At 36.9% G+C, this 20,172-nt stretch overlaps 2 protein-coding genes and 1 pseudogene across 2 annotated transcripts; 1 reads left to right on the top strand and 2 right to left on the bottom strand.

Annotated features, from left to right (window-relative positions):
* Positions 1 to 1,421: 1,421 nt before the first annotated feature.
* LOC107824461 (protein RETICULATA-RELATED 4, chloroplastic) lies at positions 1,422 to 6,429 on the top strand. Its single transcript, XM_016651224.2, has 8 exons — positions 1,422 to 2,887; positions 4,143 to 4,211; positions 4,611 to 4,742; positions 4,914 to 4,967; positions 5,062 to 5,106; positions 5,215 to 5,354; positions 5,953 to 6,078; positions 6,169 to 6,429. Exons 1-8 carry the CDS (start codon positions 2,381 to 2,383, stop codon positions 6,227 to 6,229), a joined length of 1,134 nt encoding a protein of 377 aa, XP_016506710.1. The 5' UTR covers positions 1,422 to 2,380; the 3' UTR covers positions 6,230 to 6,429.
* Positions 6,430 to 10,229: 3,800 nt separating this feature from the next.
* LOC107824453 (subtilisin-like protease SBT3) lies at positions 10,230 to 12,278 on the bottom strand (annotated as a pseudogene).
* A 1,730-nt stretch (positions 12,279 to 14,008) lies between these two features.
* On the bottom strand, positions 14,009 to 19,944 carry LOC107824444 (large ribosomal subunit protein uL1c). The gene is made up of 7 exons (XM_075243138.1): positions 19,551 to 19,944; positions 17,249 to 17,428; positions 17,096 to 17,150; positions 15,859 to 15,986; positions 14,973 to 15,056; positions 14,602 to 14,727; positions 14,009 to 14,503 (listed from the first exon to the last, which is right to left on the bottom strand). The coding sequence occupies exons 1-7, from the start codon at positions 19,863 to 19,865 to the stop codon at positions 14,369 to 14,371; spliced, it is 1,023 nt and encodes a 340-aa protein (XP_075099239.1). The 5' UTR covers positions 19,866 to 19,944; the 3' UTR covers positions 14,009 to 14,368.
* Positions 19,945 to 20,172: the final 228 nt, after the last annotated feature.

The following is a 20,172-nucleotide window of genomic DNA, read 5'->3' as shown; positions in this document are numbered from 1 at the left end:
AACCTGGTGATGCCATAATCAAAATCATGTGGTGCAAAAACAATTCGATTCTGCAGCAAAAGAAACAGTAAGCTAATAAACTTGTTTCAAAACCAGAAAATAAAATAAACACATTTATACTATAAATTAACTACAACAAATCTACATAATGTAGACAAAATATCTACATTTCCTAACTAAATGATTTCGAATAATATATAAAAAATCTACAATTTACAGGAAAATGTAAAATATTTGTTAACCTACAACAAATCTACACAATGTAGACAAAATATCTACAAATACAAAAAAAAAACAAAAATTATGTATGTTCATGAGAATAAGAACAAGTTTTTTAGCTTTACAAAAAAAAAAAATTAAAACTACTAAAATTATACCTTCTCCAATGACTGTTGGGGTATAGTTTTAGCTGATTTTTGAACCTTCTTCTTTTTTGAAGGTTTAACATTAGGAGAAACTCTGTTTTTTTTTTTGCAACTTTCGTGATAACTTCTTCTTTGACGAAATCATCATCGGAAGCAATTTCTTTGCCCTTTCGTTTTACAGATTTAACAGACATCGAGGCTTCACCAGCATCCCTATTGTGCTTATATTTTATTGGAGTTTCTGTTGTAGCTTCACGAGGGGAAAGCCTGGGCTTGGTCTTTGCTTTTGCATGTGCCGATTTTGAAGCTTTTTTGGGTGAATCCTGTGAGAAAACACCCGAATCAAAAGTAGGAATATCACCTACTTTAGTTTTTTTAGGGCTAATCTTCGAGAGTATTTTCTTCTTCATTGAAAATTAAGCAAAAATTTAAGCAACTACAAGTTTGGTAGAGTATTTAGAGCTGGAATCTATAAAAATAGAGAAGGATTTTTGAAGAAGAGTGAAAAAATGTAAAGGGATTTTTGAAGAAAAGTAAAAATAGGCGTTACTGGGGGGAGATACTGAAGATACATTGGAGGTATGGAGAAAGAAACGTGGGGGGAGTGGGATATGGAGAGAGAAACATAGGGGGAGTGGGATATGTACGTTAGAGTGATTTTAAGAATTAATTAATTATCATTAAATTCCTAAAAGTGTACATAATTGATAATTTTGTATATATTATGTAATTAGATTAAAACTTGAATAGAAAGGGTAATAAAAATTTTAATAGCGTATAGGAATATAAAAATCCCTAGTTTCAATCATAGAGGAGGATGAGAGGTGGGCTTAAGAAAGAAGATGATAGGTGTAGAGGAACCAATAGGAAAAGCAGAAACTTTTGCTATTAGGTATTGTCACTATCTTATGAAATAAAAAGAAGTGGATCACAGAATTATATTATTTGTTTTTGGTTCACATATTTGGATATGGGAATGGATTCATGGCCATATTTTATACTCCTTATCTTCAATACTTCCTTTATATGCTTCTACTTTACATATACTTTAAAAGATGCGGATTCAATAAAAGTATCTTAAAAATTTGAAACACTGTCGACATAGAATCGGTTACATAAAGCTTTAGAAAAGCTCGATAAAACCAACTTTCACTAAAATACGTACTATTTGACACGAGTAGCCACAATGAAAAATACTACAATCATTTAGTGTTGACTAAAATGTTGTACGCAGGTACATAAAAAAGGGACAAATATCACTTTTAGCTACCGAAACTATTTACATGAAAGTGTATAAAATTATATATTTTTTGTATATATATATATCATTTTCCCCATGAAAAAAAGTAGTCAATTGAACTTTTGATCCCTCTGTTACTGATAAATTAAAGTTTTGGTGCTTGTGATATTTCATTAATTATAAATCATTTAAAATGTATGTTTGGTGTTCCTTTACAGGGGAATGTTATATTTAAATTATTTTAAGAACTATGTTACGCTCAAATACAAGGTAACACTATAAATTTTACATAATATGTGAATAATTAAATGATTTGACGGTTAACTATTGGCAAAAATTCACAAGTAAAAGGATGTTAAATATGCTTTACCACTTACCAGATTTCAAAAAAATTATCGATAAAATTTACCGAAATTTAAGATATAAAAAACATACATTTCCTAAAAAAATATTAGTAACCAAAAGATTTAACAACCATATCAAAAGCTGGACGCTTTATCAACTTATCAATCAAATTTTGGGTCATTACAGTGGCAGTTCCCCATTTAGCCTTAGTTTACATATACTTTTTGAACCATTCCTATTTCAAGAAAGATTTAGCATAAGAGAAGAATTATACAATAGTTACATAACTTTATAACGTGATTAATTTGTGTCAGAAAATTCTCTACTTGCTAATAATTCCTATATTTTTCGTCAGAATTGAGAAACTGCAAATTAAGTCAAGAAGCTAACTGTCAACTGTCATTACAGTCCACAACTTCCACCACCCCCAATGGCGGCCATCGCCACCGCCACGGCCACCTCCTACCTCAATACCTGCTCTTTCAGCCACTCTCAATCTTCAACTTTTCGCTTCTCATCCCTTACTTACCAAACCAACTTTCCTACTTTTTCTCTTAAATTCCATTCTCACCCTCCTCGTACTTCTTTCCCCATCTTCAGTAATCACGGCGGTAACAGTAATTTCGGCGGCGGAGAAGGAGGTGGTGGAGGTGGAGGAGGGAAGGATGATGAAGATGCAGGGGAGAGGAACAAGAACGAAGCAATAATGGCTTTGGCTGAAGCTGAAAGATCACTGGACAGCTTGCCTAAGGACTTGGCTGCTGCAATTGAGGCCGGGAAAATACCTCCGGCCGTCGTTAGCCGGTACTTGGAGCTCGAAAAATCACCTTTTCTCCGGTGGCTGCTTGGCTTTGGCGGGTTTAAAGAACGGCTGCTGGCTGATGATCTCTTCTTGACTAAAGTTGCTATTGAGTGTGGCATTGGCATCTTTACTAAGGTTAATTCCTTTGTCTTCCTTCTTGTTAGAGTTTAACTTCTATCCATCGAGACCGTAAAGAATTCACTTGAAAAGATAACTACTAGTAACTTTCCATAAAAAGTAAGATTAGTAACTTGAAAAGAGTAGATAGTGTCCCCTATCAGGTAAGCTAAAAGATATTTACACATTATTGTGATTACCTGCTAGGGAAAAAACTCTTTATAATGTTAGTGTATTTAAGTTAAATCCACTTTAGAAACAACTGTTACAACATGTTAAAAACGTAATAACAAAGTAAATTTTATTACACAGTCAAGATTATAAGTTAAATCCTCTTGCTAATGCTGCTCCTTTCTCTCCCTAAGTTACTCGGATCTGCCAAAACCACCCCCATGTGGGATTCTCAAAATATGGTGCAGTTTTGGAGAAACCGACCATTTTGAAGGCTCCGAGCAACATAAGTCTCCTCTCCCTCCCCCTTTTTTCCATGTTTATATTGGTGAATTTATTTGTTGGTAGAAGAATATTGATGCACATTAAGCTTATGATATCTAGTATTTAGAATAAAATCATCTAATGATACTACTTTTGTAAATGGTTAGTGGACAATCTGTTTGCTCTATGTGTTGCACATTGTCTTTGACAATCCTTAAGAGTTGATCCTGACACTCGAAGTGTACTTCTCAGCCTTGAAATGAACAGGATAGTTATGTTTCAAATATTATAACTGTAAAATCTCTAGTCTCCACTAATTAACTGGCCTTTTTGACTTGGAGTTACTGGAAATGATGAAGTCCTGATTAGTGTATCTTGCCCGCTGCCATAAAGAGATGACTAGTGGTGGATTAAGCCCCCTCCCCTACACCCCCCCCCCCCCCAAAAAAAAAAAAAAGGAAAGAGGAAACAGTTGACACAAAAAGACGTAAAAGATATAGTAAAATGGTAACAATATATTCGTGCAGTCTGAGTTCTGCATTTTTATTTCAGTTTGGCAGTTGTTTATTTTTCTTTTCTGTACATATATCTTTGTTTTTCATGAATGCTACTATTGACATGTAACGGTGTTAAGGTCAGGCCCTTCTATCCTCCCTCCTTCCCATTAGTCAGGTTGGGACATTTAACATTTATACCAAACTGACCTTTGGTACATTTAGTCATATCTGAATGAATCTTGTGTCTGACTCTCGTTAACAGTCCTTTGTGTTTGTCATTGACCTGTTATCCAGAGTTTAATAGTCATGCGGATAGCTGAATTACGTCGTTTATGTTTCAGACTGCTGCAGAGCTGGAAAAGCGGAGGGAGAATTTCAAAAACGAGCTGGACTTTGTCTGTGCTGATGTGGTACAATTTCTCCCATAACTTGGACTGAAGCACATTTAATACAGTATTGAAGTTGCACCAGTTAGAACCCTAATCCACACAATAAAACAATATTGGGTAAAGAAGGTGAAGCATTTCAATCCAGTTAAAGCTGCAAAATAAGTTGTCTCATAGTTAGGAAGCAATTATTGTTCTATTGCAATGAACGCAAATTATGAGGTAATATTGAACATCTATTCGATTGTGCTTGAGGTTCTAACTGAAGCTGAACATTCTGATATATGTTTTAGTTCTCATTTTGCTTGCCTATCATTGAAAGCCATAACTCTCTAGCTGACACTACTTTTTGGGTACTGGAGAAGTAAATATTTTCTTGAAATTTCTATACTTGACTTCGGAGTGACGTGTACTGTTACTCAGGTAATGGCCATTGTTGCTGATTTCATGCTGGTCTGGCTCCCAGCTCCGACTGTTATTCTCCGTCCTTCTCTTGCAATTGGTGCTGGGCCTCTAAGTAGAATTTTCTACAACTGCCCCGACAACGCATTTCAGGTTTATGATTTATGAAACTAAAACATAATTTTGATGAAGTAAATAGTATTATATGAAACTAAAACATAATTTTCTCATAAATTTTGTTCTCCCTTTTGTGGTATAAGGGGACGTGCTCGGGTCACCCGATACAAGTAACTGATTTAAATTTCCGTTTTCTCCTGTTCTCAGGTTGTGTTAGCTGGTACTTCCTATACATTTCTACAGAGAATAGGCGCTATAGTGGTAAAGCATTTGATAAATTTACAATAAGATTATCTTATTTAATTGCAAATTGTATGCATTTATGAAGCTTAGAAGAGTCTAACTTGTCCTGCAGAGAAATGGGGCCAAACTATTTGCAGTTGGTTCAGGCGCATCTCTGGTAAGTCTGTGAAGAGCTTTTCTTCTTGGTGGACAAGAAAATATTGTGGGAATCACAAGATGTTGTCCCTTCCATGTAATTGGTAAATACATTTTTCCCTTTTTCCAGATTGGTACAGGTGTAACAAACGCTTTAATCAACGCACGAAAGGCTATTGATAAAACCTTTGCTGGTGAAGCTGAGGATTTACCCGTTCTGCCGACCAGTGCTGCATATGGTGTTTACATGGCAGTCTCAAGCAACCTTAGGTACGTTTACATTTTCGAGCACACGTGTCGTCCAAGCTAGTGATCAGCTTCTTCCATCTCTTTGCTAGGAGAGGTACTTGGGAGGAAATTTCACATGCTTTACCCTGTTACTGTGTTCAAGACTACCTATTTACCATATGAAACAAGAGTTTCTTCTGTGGCTGCCAGTTCTTGCCATAAAACTACTTTTTCTAATTGAGCAACTTCATCATCTTCCTTTCAACATGCATTCTTCTGTCTCATTATCTTCTTTTAAGATATCCTTGTTCAATCATTTTACACATGGCCCTTTTTTGGACATAGCTCCTTGATTCACAGTACACTATATAAAGTGCACAAGCTTGGTGTGTCTTCCCTGTAAAGTTAATGTGGATAACCCTAGTTTACACATTCTAGTGAAGAAGTTGGATCTGTTTACAACGACCTTAAAAAATAGCTAGTAGTAAAAGGGCTAAGCATATACAAAGTGTTCTTATAATTTACAATTATGAAGTTTTGTCATCTTAACATGTCATAACATTGAAGGCTCGAATCTTGTCTCCTTTTTATTATGGAGGACGGATTGTGAGTGATCTAAGTGATTTTTCTCCTTTACCAGGTACCAAATCCTTGCTGGAGTTATTGAACAACGAATATTGGAGCCATTGCTACACAAGCACAAGATCATACTTGGTGCACTATGCTTCGTTTTCCGAACTGGCAATACCTTTTTGGGATCATTAATGTACATGGTCTTTCCTCTTTAAGGTCTTCCTTGGGAACTTCTTTTTTTTTTATCTTCGAGCTCTCTAAATCTTTTCTGCTCTCTTACCAGGTGGGTGGATTTTGCACGTTGGATTGGAATCCAAAGGTCACGAGAACAAAAAGAAACTTAGATAATGGTTCCCAGTTTTGTGGTCAACCAAGGATCATTTGTACACGTTTTTATTTTAGTTTTGTGTTTTTTGTGAGGTATTATTATGAGAATTCACATTATTATATTAGGTAATAATCGCCTTATTTCTGTCTTGTAGTACTGTCGGTCTAAGTGTTTTAATTGAACTTCAATTTATAACAGTGGTGAAATTTTTTGTCACACTCTTTACTGCTACTTTATTTTGTTCAATTCAAAAGAAGTAAGGTTCCAACATCTCTTGGTTGTGCAAAATTTGTTCTTGTTGATAGCTTGTGCTCTATGTTCACATATATCTGATAGGAGCCACAACAGGATTTGCGCTGAAGACTTGCATTGATAAAGTTTGTGTTAATCTTCTATCCACTCCCCTTTTCGTAAGAATCTCTTGATGTAGACTGATGTTTGGCGAGCTTATTGCTCTCTGTCAATGGATGTGTGCTGAAGGACGAAGGTCTAGGTTATATTTTAAAGTCCTATGGTCATCAGGTAGTTCTCTTCACTCTATAATAAGATTTTCTTCACATATCATGCGTTAGCATGTTGTCTTACATTTCTGCCTAAAATCCTCCTCTGAATTAAGATAGGGCTTGTTGCCATGGATATTTATGTTGACTTGTGGAGATCAACTTCATCGTCCATATGAATGACTAAGATTGTGGTGTCCTAGGAAATTCTTCTTAACAGTAATTCGGTGCATCTTGGGTTTTCTCATTTTTAATCCATTATCTCCTCAAGTGCATTCCACATTGTTAGGGAGTGTGGTTGGTGGCTATCTTTTATAGGAAGTAAATACATGAGCAAATAGATTCGCATTATCATTAGCAAGCAGTCTAATTTGTAAAAATATCTTCCTTCTCTGCCAACTAGAAAGAATTCTGGAATTATATTACCATTGTAGAAACAATAATGTAATTTCAGAATGTCATAAGTGAATTTAATGTTGTTTGGAGTCAAATGGTCAGCAACCTTTGATGATTTTTGGTTATTCGAAATTCCGATGTTTCCCCTATAGATATTTAAGGCATATTATTCAGTTATTGTTGTATAAGCTTACATGAAACCTGGGATGTATTGAGATCTTGAGCTAATCTTAAAGCAGCACTAATCCCATGAAAGACATTTTCACAAGAATAGAGAAGCTTTGAAGCGGGACGTTCCTGTTAAGTGAAGTGGGGCTGCAATCTTGATGGGATAAATGGTGGAGGAATACCAACGATGGTGACCAGCAAATATTTTACGCATAAAGGAATTTTTAAGTAGTCACATGCATTTAACTGCTGCTGTTATGTTTTCTTGTTCGAAAGAGCGAAGTTCCAAGATATTTTATGTTATTTATGCTTACCTATTGTTGATAGGGAAAATTAATCATCTAATCTTTTTCGACTACGCAGATTATTGATCACAAAAGCTAAAATTTATTCCATTTATCTGAATTGCTCTTTCCTTTTCTTCTGTAGAATATTTGATATATGGTTATGCCTGCTGAAGGGGTAGCTATTTCCAAAAGCTAATTGATCTCAGGTAAGTTTCAAATTTACTCTTACATAAAAATTTCTTTGCACATAGTATATAGGCTGTAACACCCCAGACTTTAAATAGAGTCCCACATCGGCAAAACACAAGAGGGATGCTGGGTATATAAGTTAACAAGCCTTAAACCTTAGTGACGCGTTTTAAACCCGTGAAGGCCTAGGCCCAAAACGGACAATATCACTTGCGGGCTGGGCTGTTACAGATGGTATCAGAGTCACTCTTGTGTCAGCCTTGCCGATGGTGGGTCAGAGTTCAACTGAGTTTAGGCAAATCCCAGTTAGGCGGAGTTCTACCGAGTTTAGGCAAATCCCGGTTAGGCGGGGCAAACCTCAGTGCTGAGTTTAGGCGAATCCCATGCGGTGGGGTAAACCTCAGCGACAAAACACGAGAGGGATGTTGGGTATATAAGTTAACAAGTGTTAAACCCTAGTGACGCGTTTTAAACCGGTGAAGGCCTAGGCCTAGGCCCAGAGCGGACAATATCACTAGCGGGTTGGGCTGTTACATAGGCCGAGGCAAAAGGTCCGGGTATGATCATTATGTGCTAGGTAGATATTTGCATAGTTCAAGTGAGTTTAGGCAAATCCTAGTTAGGCGGAGTTCTACTGAGTTTAGGCAAATCCCGGTTAGGCGGGGCAAACCTCAGTGCTGAGTTTAGGCGAATCCCATGCGATGGGGCAAACCTCAGCGAGGACGCTGAGTCCATAAGAGGGGGTGTATGTAACACACCAGACTTTAGACAAAGTCTCACATCGGCAAAACACGAGAGGGATGTTGGGTATATAAGTTAACAAGTTTTAAACCCTAGTGACGCGTTTTAAACCGGTGAAGGCCTAGGCCTAGGCCCAGAGCGGACAATATAACTAGCGGGTTGGGCTGTTACATAGGCCGAGGCAAAAGGTCCAGGTATGATCATTATGTGCTAGGTAGATATCCGCATAGTGTTTCACTAAACCAAGCAACTTAGGTTAAGTGATAAATGTGTGGATGAAAGAAACATATCTCGCATTCAGTCATTTGGTGTAAATACAGGATGTTGCTAAGTTTTTACCTCAGTGCTAACGTCTACATTAGATAGTCCCATCTCGCTAACTGCATAGGCGGAGTCAGGATTTGAAATTTGTTGGTTCAGGATTCTAAATTGCTTAAGTTAGTGGGTTCTAAATTAGAAATTTATACATATTCAATAGATCTCTTAAAACAAATATAAGATTTGAACAAAAGCTACTGGGTTCGGCCGAATCCGTAGCTCGTGCGCTAGCTCCGCCCCTGGTCAATCCAGTAGCTTTTGTTTAAACTTTAAAACCTAGTTTTTAGCACTTTAAAATTACATCTTTATCAATATTTATCACTCTTTTAAGGTAGGGTTAATTAGGAGCTGGAAATGTAGAGATCTTTCACTTTCAACATCTCTGGACCAGCAAGATGCATGCAAACAGAAGCGGAGCCAGTATATCGGTTCTGAATTTGTCGCGGAACCCATAGATCGTCTTAGTTACTGGGTTCGCAATTAATATTTGTATATATTTAATGAATTTCTTAATATAAATACAATATTTAAGCAAAAGTGATTGGGTTCGGCCGAACCCGCACCTATAAGGCTAGCTCCGCCTCTGTCGCTAAGCCTTGTTGGGTAGAATTACCAGGTAACAATTTTTTTTTTTTGATAAGGGAATTACCCGATGCAATGCTTGTGGAAGGTAGGTACCCGGTGGAAGGACATCACCATCATCATAGAAAAGAAAGAAGGAAAAGACGTCCACAGTATCAGAACCAAATTCCTGGTGAAAGACTTATCGAGGCTCAATATATCCTATTTTTTAGGGAGATCTGAGAACCAACACTTGATACCTCGGTACGGGCTCAAGGTAATCCGTTCTTCCATAGCTACTGTCTAGAGCTTATTTGCACGTTGTCAATTTAGAAGTCTCAGCTGTACTACCTACGAACTTTTTGATACATTCATCAATTTTCTTGGAGATGTCACCTACTGGATGTACTAGTCTTTTTGGTGATATCTACATAACATACTTCATAGAGGTATGCAAGGACACATTAGTGTGAACATTTTCCAGTCTAGTCCAGACTTCATTTCGATATGGAAACATGATGCACAATATTGCATTTGTGCATCTAGCAATTCGAATTTTACCTCAGCTCTTGCACTACATTTCACGCCTATTAAGAGGCTTGATTGTCAGAAAAAAGAATTTGTCTTACATTCATCAGCAGTCAAGTATTGAATTCCAGCAAATCAGTTTATAAAGGAATGCCCGTCCGTATTTTTGAAAGAATTTAATTATTAGCTGAAGAAATTTTATGCTGCTCCATTTATAGGTCTTCAAGAAGCCATGCGCTGAAAAGACCTCTTTGGTGGTGACACTTTTTATTGGCTTAAGAACAAACAACTAATATTGAGTACTTTCTAGCGCACAATTTGTTATAGGCACAAGTCATGCTCTTAACTTTTAGCAAAAAATTTATTTTTCAACAACTTCAAAGTGCACATGCTTTGCTGTGTATCCGGCTATTTCAGTCAGAATCCTCTTCACAGTTACAAACTTAGAAAATTCAAGCTTGTGCTAGTTGCAGAGCTTCATTACCAGACCTCTATCTCTGGAGATATTACAATAGGACTTCTTACTGTATGATTTCCATTCTCTTCCACCCAGGTGATTGAACCAGATTGGACTTCTTGTTCTGCATCGCCTGATTCTAGAAAGTAATCAGTTGCTAATTCTATATTGCTACCAATTTTTGCTGCTGCAATATTAGATGGGTAGGCGGCTAGAATTAACACTCCTGGTGCTAATATGTCTGGCTTTGCCTCTCTCAGGTAGCTTCGAGAGGGACCTCTAGCTGAGGATGCAGAAACAACTGGAGCAGGCTTTGAGTCCAAATGCGTCTCCAGGAAACTAATGCTGGCCTTGGGTTCAGGAGTCTTTGTGACATAACTCATAACCTTTTTCGCTTCCTTGGGGGTTATAACAACTCCAGGATTTGGAAATTCAGTGGACCTTAATATTGCTGGATCGTCAGTAATAAAGATGGCTGCTCCAATTCTGGCCTCTGCAACTGAGGTCATTTGGCTAGAGACTTCCTCTTGCTATAATAAGCAGACAGTGTCTTGTTGTAAATTACAGGCAAATCCTTAATAATAGCTCTTGCTGGAAACAAGCTCCATCCCCTAATCTTTAAACCATTTCCCAGGGTCAGCGTCCCTGAAAACCAACGGTCAGTATGGCCTGATGCCACGGTGAATATCCATGGTACTCCATTGTTTAAACTTCCCATACCAGGACCACGATTTCCTGCAGAAGCAGAAACCAACACACCCTTGACCATGGCACCGAAAGCAGCTATTGCAATAGTATCTTCATACAAAGGAATAGAGCGCCAGCCATAAGAAATGCATATCATGTCAACACCATCTGCAACAGCTTGGTCCATAGCCGCAATCAAATCTGAAGCGAATTCCCCTTCATCAAAGCTAAACTTATACACAGCAAGTCTAGCTCGTGGCGCAACCCCTTTTGCTATTCCAGGAGCATATCCGAAATTTGAAGCTCCTTTGACAAAATTACCTGCAGCAATAGAACCAACATGGGTGCCATGACCACCGGTGTCCCTTGCAGAATTCATGGAAATGTTCGCATCAGGATTACTAGCCAGTAGTCCCTTATTAAAGTAATGGCCCCGATGAGTTTCCTGTTGCACAATGAAGTATTAAACTCCGTGCCCGGCCTACAAATTCCTTTCCATTTTTTAGGGATTTCAGGCATCCCATCATCTCTGAAACTAGCAGACTCCGGCCAGACACCAGAATCAAGAACACCATTGATCACATCTTGGCCAAAACCAGAAGCTGGCCATAGCCCAGAGGAGGGGTTGAGCTTAAGAAACTCAGAGGTACGTGTCGTGTGAACTTCAAGAGACCTATCTTTATAAGCTGAAATGACACCTTTGGACTTCTTAAGAGCTTCTAGCTCATCTTTAGACAAAACAGCACTGAAGCCATGGAAGACATTGTCATAAGAATAGAGAAGCTTTGGAACAGGATGGCGGCTATTAAGTGAAGCAGGAGTTACAATCTTGATGGAGTCAATGGTGGAAGAATGCCAGTGATGGTGACTAGAAAACACCTTAGGCATTAAAGACTTCTCCAAGTGGACAACGTATGTTGTTCTCTCTGCTATGGCTACTAAACAGAAGAAATGGGCAATAAGAAACCAAGATAAGAAGAGAAGAGGTCGGAAGCTATTCATTTCCATTGTTATCTTTGTAATTTGTGTCTTCCAATTACAGATGAGCCTCCTTTTAATAGTAAGAGGCTCAAACAAACCAATGGCCATTGGCCATTATTTTAAGTAGATAGTAATATAATTTGAGCACATGGTGCAGTAGTCTTTTTCAATATAAAATCCTGTCAAAAGAGAAGAATACCTTTGAGGTTTGAGCCATTGGCCAAGACGGGTTTTGTTAGTATAAATTACTGCAAATTGCAAATATATAACAGCACATTCATCAACAGCTTCTCAGCTTTTAGCTTATTAAACGGACATATTGCATACTTTAATCATTCCTTTTTTTCTAAAGAAATTATTCTTCTTCCTCTTTTTGATAGGCTGTTTAGTTTATTCTAATTTTCCCCTTTCTTTGAATATGCATGGTTGTAAAGGTTTTTGGCGCTACTATGGGGATGACATAAAAAAGACCTTTGGGAAGACCACTTGATTAAAATACCAATTAATGACATTTTTGAAGATCTGAGGTGAATTCGGTCTTATTTTGTATTTGTCTATGAAATGTATAGAAGGGGAGCCTTAGAGCAATGGTAAAGTTGTCTCTATAGGTTACGGGTTCGAGTCGTAAAAGTAGTCACTAATGTTTGCATTAGGGTAGGTTGTACTTGTTTATATCACACCTCTTAGGTGCGGCTCCTCCCTCGACAGTTGAGTCGTGTAATAGCTACAGTGTTCTTAATATAATTATCAACAAAAGGCCAGGTTAGTTTGTCATTATCAACAAAAGACCAGGTTAGTTTGTCACAGAAAATAGATTAAAAATAAAACTAGCTATAAATGGCGAACTTGTCCATTTCTATGTTACAAATACTTTTGTTGGAAAAAACAAGAAACAAGAAAAGTTGATATAACGTTGGACATCATAGGGGAAGTATGTATGACAAGATGAAATCTCATGGAGGTATATAATTCTTTTTCATATAGTATAAGTCAAATAAATATTTTAAATTCCGTAATCAGCGAAATGGATAAAATAGTGTAGAGGGGTAATACTGATGGTAATAAATTTATGGTAATCATAAGCACTTTTCTATTTCTGAAGCTTTTATATTTATTTTTTCGAGCGAGTAGGGAACTGAGGGAGAAGCTCGGGAATAAGTCGCACATACGATTTGAACCCTCATCTATATTGAGGGCAACAATGTATTAAACTAGCTCCCAACCCCTTCGCTAATTGTTAAACTTTTAAAAGGAAAGAAGATATGCTACTGATGAGATCTGAATCCTTCACTTACAACATGAAAGGCAATTTGGGATCCTCATTTTGGTCCACCGGCCGTGAAAGCTTTTACTCAAGGGGTGCTCTTGGCCCAGTGAATATCGCATATTTTGGTAACGGACTACGTAGGCTACAATACAAATTGTGCAATTATGTGATTGGGCTATATTGTTGGGAGAAATTAAAAAATAGTCATATTCATAAGTGGTAATTGAAAAATAGTCACAGTTTCAAAAGTAATCCAAAATTTAGCTACTTTTTATGTAAACATAAATCTGAACGAAAACACTGTTCAAAATCCGAAAAATATTTCAGCATAATATATTGAAGTTCCAATATGATATACTGGACTTCCTGCATAATATACTAGAGTTCCAGTATAATATATTAGTCCGGCATAATATGCTGGAAGTTCATATACATGTGCTCCAATCTCTAGTTTATTATGCTCGAACTTTCCGTGTGTTGGAGTTCCAACATAATATGCTGGAAATTCATACACAGGTACCCTAATCTCCAATATATTATGCTAGAACATTCCGTGTTGCGGCAAAATAGTGGCTATTTTTCAATGACTTTGCAAATGCCAGTTATTTTTCAATTACCGGTCCGAAAACTGGCTAGCCCGTGCTATTTTCACTATATTGTCTTATATGGACCAGAAAATAGTCCGACTTTTTCTTCTCCTTGATAAGTAACAAAATACTGAAACTCTCACGTTTATTCAACTGTTGGGACAAACTGAGACATGACCACAAACAAGAATCTTGTAGTGTAGGAAATTTATGAGTTTGACTAGCTTCACCTTTTGCGAATTATAGCATGATATACATTAGCACCTACGGATAATTAAATTGAACATAAAATTGGCATTGTCAAACAAGAATACTTTTTTTAGCAACTGGGCCGAAGAAAGCTTCCGCGGAAATATTGACAATATGGCATTGAATCTCCTCTCGAATTCCACCTACTCTGTATCCTAACCCTCTCAAATGGAAGCTCAGTTAAGGCACCGAAGAAGCTAGGTAGATGGCAGAAGATGCAATATACATGTGTAGGTCAATTATGCGTTCGGAAGCTTGTACTCGAGCATCTCCCTTACGTTTAACCGAATGGATGGCCCCATAGATGAACATACATGTGCACTCTTCCAGTAAACTCCTTTTGCACCTGATGGTTTGTTTGCTTCTATTGATTTCTGTTATTCAAAGAAATGCAGTTGAATAAATTTTATACATATCAATGGTACATTTCAACCATTCTGGAACAAGAAGTAAAAGGTACGCTAAAACATACCACTGCAGCGATGAAGTTTATGATAAGATCTTCTTCCGAGAAATTTGCTTTCCCAAATGGTAAGTGAACAATTCCAGTTTTATCTGCTCGGTATTCTACTTTACCCTTTTTGAATTCTTCTATAGCCTGGAAGAAATATTAATCAGTTTACATGCTTGAAAAATGGTTCAATAAACAAATCATCAGCCTACTCACTAATTACACTGTTTTACATTTTGTAACTTTGAACAACTTCAGCTAGCATATATGCATCCATTTTTCATTTTATATAAAGATCTAGGCATTATTCCATTGTACAAAGAGAAAGTTGAACATAAAAAGACAGTATTCTGATTAACTTTTTCCACAAGCAGAAAATACTGACACTTCACCTGAGGTATATTTGTAGTGACAGTACCAGCTTTTGGGTTCGGCATGAGTCCCCTAGGTCCCAGAATCCTACCTAAGCTAGCGACCTGTCGCAAATGATAGAGAATGTATTAATATGAATCCACAAAAGAATAACACAAAATGAGCCGCAGATATGTTCAGGAGTAAATTCAAAAAAAAATGTTTCGAGACAAAAGTAACTTAAAGAGATGCAACTTTTTACATCAGATGTCCGGCAGCCTTAAAATGGAAAGAGGGGCTGGGAAGCCTCTATGATTGATCACTCAGCTTAAGCTAGGGTCACTATGGCCCTTCATCCTGCAGCATTACTAGATCTATGACAGAACAAGAGGGAACATAAATCATTCAAACATACTGTGTGAAAAATGTTCGCATGAAGCTTATAGAAGTCGAGTACAATGTAAAAATATGACATTTTAAAATTAACTTTTTAAAGAAAGAAGGTTTGGTTAGAAAACATATGCTGTGATAACTAGCCAGATTTTGAGTTTGATAAATTTTATGAGCACCAACTTAGCAAAAAGGTATGAAAAAAGGTACACCGAAGGATAGAGAAAGACTGCGAGTAACAGAAGCTTCTATGAAAATTTAAAAAAAATTATGTTTCACTCAACCAAAACAACAACTTAACAGAGAAGTTTTCAGAAGAAAAGGAAAAGACAGCTGAGAGCTTTTCACCAAGCCATATGAGTTGGTTCAGGACAGTCACTCTTAGACTGTAGTGGACACTTCAATATTAAATTCTCAAAACCAAGAGACAAGAGTTTGTAGGCTGGTTTATGAAGAAAGTATAAAGATGAAAAGAGAGATCAGATTGAACACAAAAGGCAAGTCACACCGTTATCCTAGCAAAGACTAGAGAAACACCTTAGGCATCATATCTGGTGTCGCAATCAATTTGTCAAAATCCATAAATCCAGCCTTTATCTGCTCTATCAAATCCTCTCCACCCACTAGATCAGCTCCTGCATTTTTTGCTTCATCGAACTTTTCACCTGTATAATTTTAGCTGCAACACAATTAGCGTACAAAATAGAGACTACAATTCCAAAGAAATATTTCAAGACGAGAACAATCTATAACTACCATTTGACCACATCCCAGATGCAAAAAGAGCCTAGCATAGTGCATTCAGTAGGTAAGGTCGCTAAAACTAGACAAAACAATCACACTGGAAAAGGAAGACCACACGTGATCATCTTTTTCTAGAATACCTCATTGGAGTCTTTTGTTTCATTTATTTTTACCATGTCTCTCTGTATGATGGTCTCGTAGTATCTTGAGGCAGGTGCCTCCTTCTCCAAATAGAGAGGACTTCTACATAGGGTAAGCGACGTAACACAAAATTTCACTGCACTCAAGGGATGGAAACTACTAATTGGTTTGCAATTTGAGGAAAGAGCAAAGCTTGAAGATGAAAGAGAGAAGCATGAAAGACAACAGCTTCATCAAGATATCATTGGTAAAAAATATTGTATTACACTTCTTTAAGAAAATAAAGCATGGCCAAACTAAAATCAATGTTTCATTTCAAACGGATCAAGTTAGTACATTAGGTAATGCATCATATGCAGCTTGAAGCTTCACAAATGAAAACTGTTCATCAGGTGCGCCTTTGAGCACTACTTTTACAGATTGAAATAATATCTACAAATTGAAAGAGGAGTGCAGAACCATTTGCTGGAGAAAAGAAGTAGTTTCAATGAGAAAGAGAAGACGATACGATTACTGAGGTGAACAGTTTCGCATTCCCGAGGAAAAAGGACAGGAAGAATGGAATAGAAACGTAGAAGTACATTGGAAGATTGCCTTTGATAGTCTAGAGAAGAACCAGAGTTGACTTTTCCTATGGGCAGTGAAGAAGGATAAAGTTCAGACACGTGAGAATATATTTACAGTGCAGTATATTCCCTTAAAGATGAAAGATGGTGCCAGTGACTGCAGGCAATAAATTATACTAATTCAGATGCCAACTTTTCCTTCTAGCTTTTCAAAAAGTATACCTTGCTTTCGGGGCATTAATGACACAATCTTCAAAACTGAAGATCAATCTATTGGCTTACTATCACGATAGATTCACACAAAATATGTCTTAAGGAAGTACCTTGGGTAAGAACGGCCACTTTAACAGTTTGACCTGTTCCCTTGGGCAAATTCACCTGAAATAAAGAAGTCACCACAATTGGAGACACTAATCACACCACTAAACACGCGATAGAAACTCTGAAGTATGTAATGATGATGAATGAAAACTTACAGTTGCCCTAAGCTGCTGATCATTGTATTTTGGGTCAATATTGAGACGGAAATGGGCTTCAGCTGTTTCAGTAAACTTTGTGCTAGCTGTTGTTTTGAGCAGTTCTATAGCTGTTTTCAAGTCATACTCTTTCTTGATTTCTCTTAATTTTTGAATCTCCAAGAACCTCTTAGACCGTGTCTAATTATCATGACCAAAAAAAAAAAAAAAAAAAAACAGTTTATGAGAAATAGATGGAGCAATGAATAAATATGAGAGAGGGGGAAATATAGAATTTTGATGCTTAAGGTAACAGCTAAGAAAATATCAGAAATGTAGTTTGAAAATCCATAGACATGATCTTCCACAACAAGCATCTTGAAGACATAATTAAGTAAATAAAAGTGTGTTCTCTCTAACAGCTTAAGCTGTTAGATGAGATGGTCACACACTTCAACATGTTAGAATAGCTATGTGAATATATATATATGTAATTAGTCCTAGTCCCGTATATAATAGGAGTAGGTTATATATTATGTGTACTTATAAATAGGGTTCATTGTATTACAATTAATATCAATAATATATTTTTCTCCCCGTGCTTTCTAACATGGTATCAAAGCAGGCAGAGGTCCTGGGTTCGAGTCTCACCGCCACCCAATATCAAAAAGAATTTTCATGTGCTTGGCTCATCAAACAGAATCAAACCCGCACGTGAGGGGGCGTGTTGAAGACATAATTAAGTAAATAAAAGTGTGCTCTCTCTAACAGCTTAAGCTTTTAGATGAGATGGTCACACACTTCAACAAAACATCTGAAAAGTGCGAGGTTCTTCACCTGTAAAGTGACATCCACTACTGGTAGAAAGAAAGAAGCAAATGCAGACACATGTAAGATATTCAACCACTAGAATGCATATTTACTTAAGATGTCTTTATACTAGGACAAGGATCACATGAAGAAGTTTAAATGGCCTATTTCAATTCCGCTACACATAGCCTAGCACTTGCAGCATCAAAAACTTGAATGTTCGTTGTTGGTTATTGATCTTTTCCATCATGATTCCACTTTCTAAAAGAAGATTCTTTTACCACACTTTATTAGTACTACACCAAAAGTAACTTATGATAAAATTGTCCTCCGATACAAACAGGAAAGCATGGGCCATGGGAACACTTGCTTCCTAACTTGCCAGTAAGTATATAAAAAAACTAGCTTCCTTTGAAATGATACATAGCGTAAGACTGCAAAATTGTGACGTGACTTGCCAACCACAATATAAATATAGTCTTCCCTAACCATTATTTCTTTTCCCTTGCTATGAAATTGTAATCTACGTATTATTTAATTCCACTTCATAATTCCGGTATTATATTATAATTTTTCTTGTTTTAGCGAGCTTGTGCACTGCCGATTAATCCACTAGGTACCTACTACTCAGTCCACCACGGCTTAGACATATGCAAAGAAATCGCCTACTACATTATAATAAATTACTGAATTATCTAATTAATGCACCAAACAAACCTGTGGGGTTTAAATCACCAAATTTACATAAGCAAAGAAACTCAGACAAATTCACCCCCAAAAAAAATGAACCAAGAAATGCCAAAACAGGTCATTTTGACGGTAATATCATCACAAAGATCAACAAATACAAAACTTCAGCAAAACCCACATATCATACAAACAAACAAGGACCAATCTTTCATCCAACATCCAGAAAATTAACAAGAAATGGAGAGTTTCTACATACTCTATCCCTCTTCATGAGCAAAGAAAGTCATTTTCATAGCAATATCATCACAAGAATCAACAAAATACAAAAATTACTCAAACCCCACATATAACGTGAAAAAAAAAATTCATATGTAAAATCCATAAAATCAGCAAGAAAAAGACAGTTGCTCAACATACTCTATCCCTATACAGGAGCAAGGAAGTAATTTTTACAGTAAATAATTTTTTTGGCGACCGAGAAATCAAAAAAAAGGGGGGGATGGCGGGCCATCCTCTACCCCTGATGGAAGTCATTTTTAAAGTAACACCATCACAAGAATCAACAACATACAAAAATTAAGCAAAACCCACATATAAATTAAAAATAAAAATAAAAACAATATTTCACATCAAATCCAAAAAATCAACAAGAAAAAGATTAGTAGCTCAACATACTCTATCCCTCTTCATGGGCAAAAGAAGTCAATATTATAGCAATATCATCACAAGAATTTAAGCTAATCCCAAATATAACACGAAAAAAAATCTTTAATCTCTAAATCCAATAAAATCAACAAGAGAAAAGATGAGTTGTTCAACATACTCTATCCCTCTTCAAGGGCAAAGCAGCTTTGCCTTTCTTAGGCTTAGAGGTTGGAATTGCAACAGCAACAGCGCCTTCTCCACCTTCTTCGTCAACAGCCTCATCAACCTCAGCTTCAGCAGCCATAGCAGCAGCAACAACAACAGGTCCATTGGACTTCCTTTCTTTGTAATGGAGGATTAGTGGGTGTAGAGAAAAGGACTTGTGGGGTGTGAAAAGGAGAGGCTTTGGTTTGAAAAGCAGAGAATTGGGGTTGAGTTCTTGTGAGAGAAGTGACGATAGAGTGAGAGTAGAGGGTGTAGCTGTAGAAGCCATTGTTGAACGAGAGAGACCTCAGTGTGTTGAAGGGATTGTAATTGTGGTGAATAATCAATATATATGCATATCCATTTGGTGTATGTTGATAATGAGATAAGAGAGTGTCTCTAGTAAGGTATATTAAATATTTACCATTTTGGCCCAACAAAGTTTTAGAAGGTGTTATTTGAACCCTGTTAGATTTTGAATTATTGTCATATAAGCCCTTTATTGATGCAAGTTTCTCGAGGGGAGGATAAAAACAGATCACTCGTTACGTGGTAGGGTCGTTTGATTTGCCAACATGATATGGAGGTACCATAAA

This window comes from Nicotiana tabacum, chromosome 22 (assembly GCF_000715075.1).
Source record: "Nicotiana tabacum cultivar K326 chromosome 22, ASM71507v2, whole genome shotgun sequence".
Taxonomy (NCBI): Eukaryota; Viridiplantae; Streptophyta; class Magnoliopsida; order Solanales; family Solanaceae; genus Nicotiana; species Nicotiana tabacum.
This window is presented reverse-complemented; position numbering and strand designations above follow the sequence as displayed.

Coding starts and splice junctions, on each gene's coding strand:
- LOC107824444 (XM_075243138.1), bottom strand. CDS start 19,865: ATGGCTTCTACAGCTACACCCTCTACTCTCACTCTATCGTCACTTCTC. Junction 17,429..19,550: donor TGCCCTTGAAGAGGGATAGA/GTATGTTGAACA, acceptor CATGATAATTAG/ACACGGTCTAAGAGGTTCTT. Junction 14,504..14,601: donor TAAACTTCATCGCTGCAGTG/GTATGTTTTAGC, acceptor TTTGAATAACAG/AAATCAATAGAAGCAAACAA.
- LOC107824461 (XM_016651224.2), top strand. CDS start 2,381: ATGGCGGCCATCGCCACCGCCACGGCCACCTCCTACCTCAATACCTGC. Junction 5,107..5,214: donor TTGGTTCAGGCGCATCTCTG/GTAAGTCTGTGA, acceptor CCCTTTTTCCAG/ATTGGTACAGGTGTAACAAA. Junction 6,079..6,168: donor ACCTTTTTGGGATCATTAAT/GTACATGGTCTT, acceptor CTCTCTTACCAG/GTGGGTGGATTTTGCACGTT.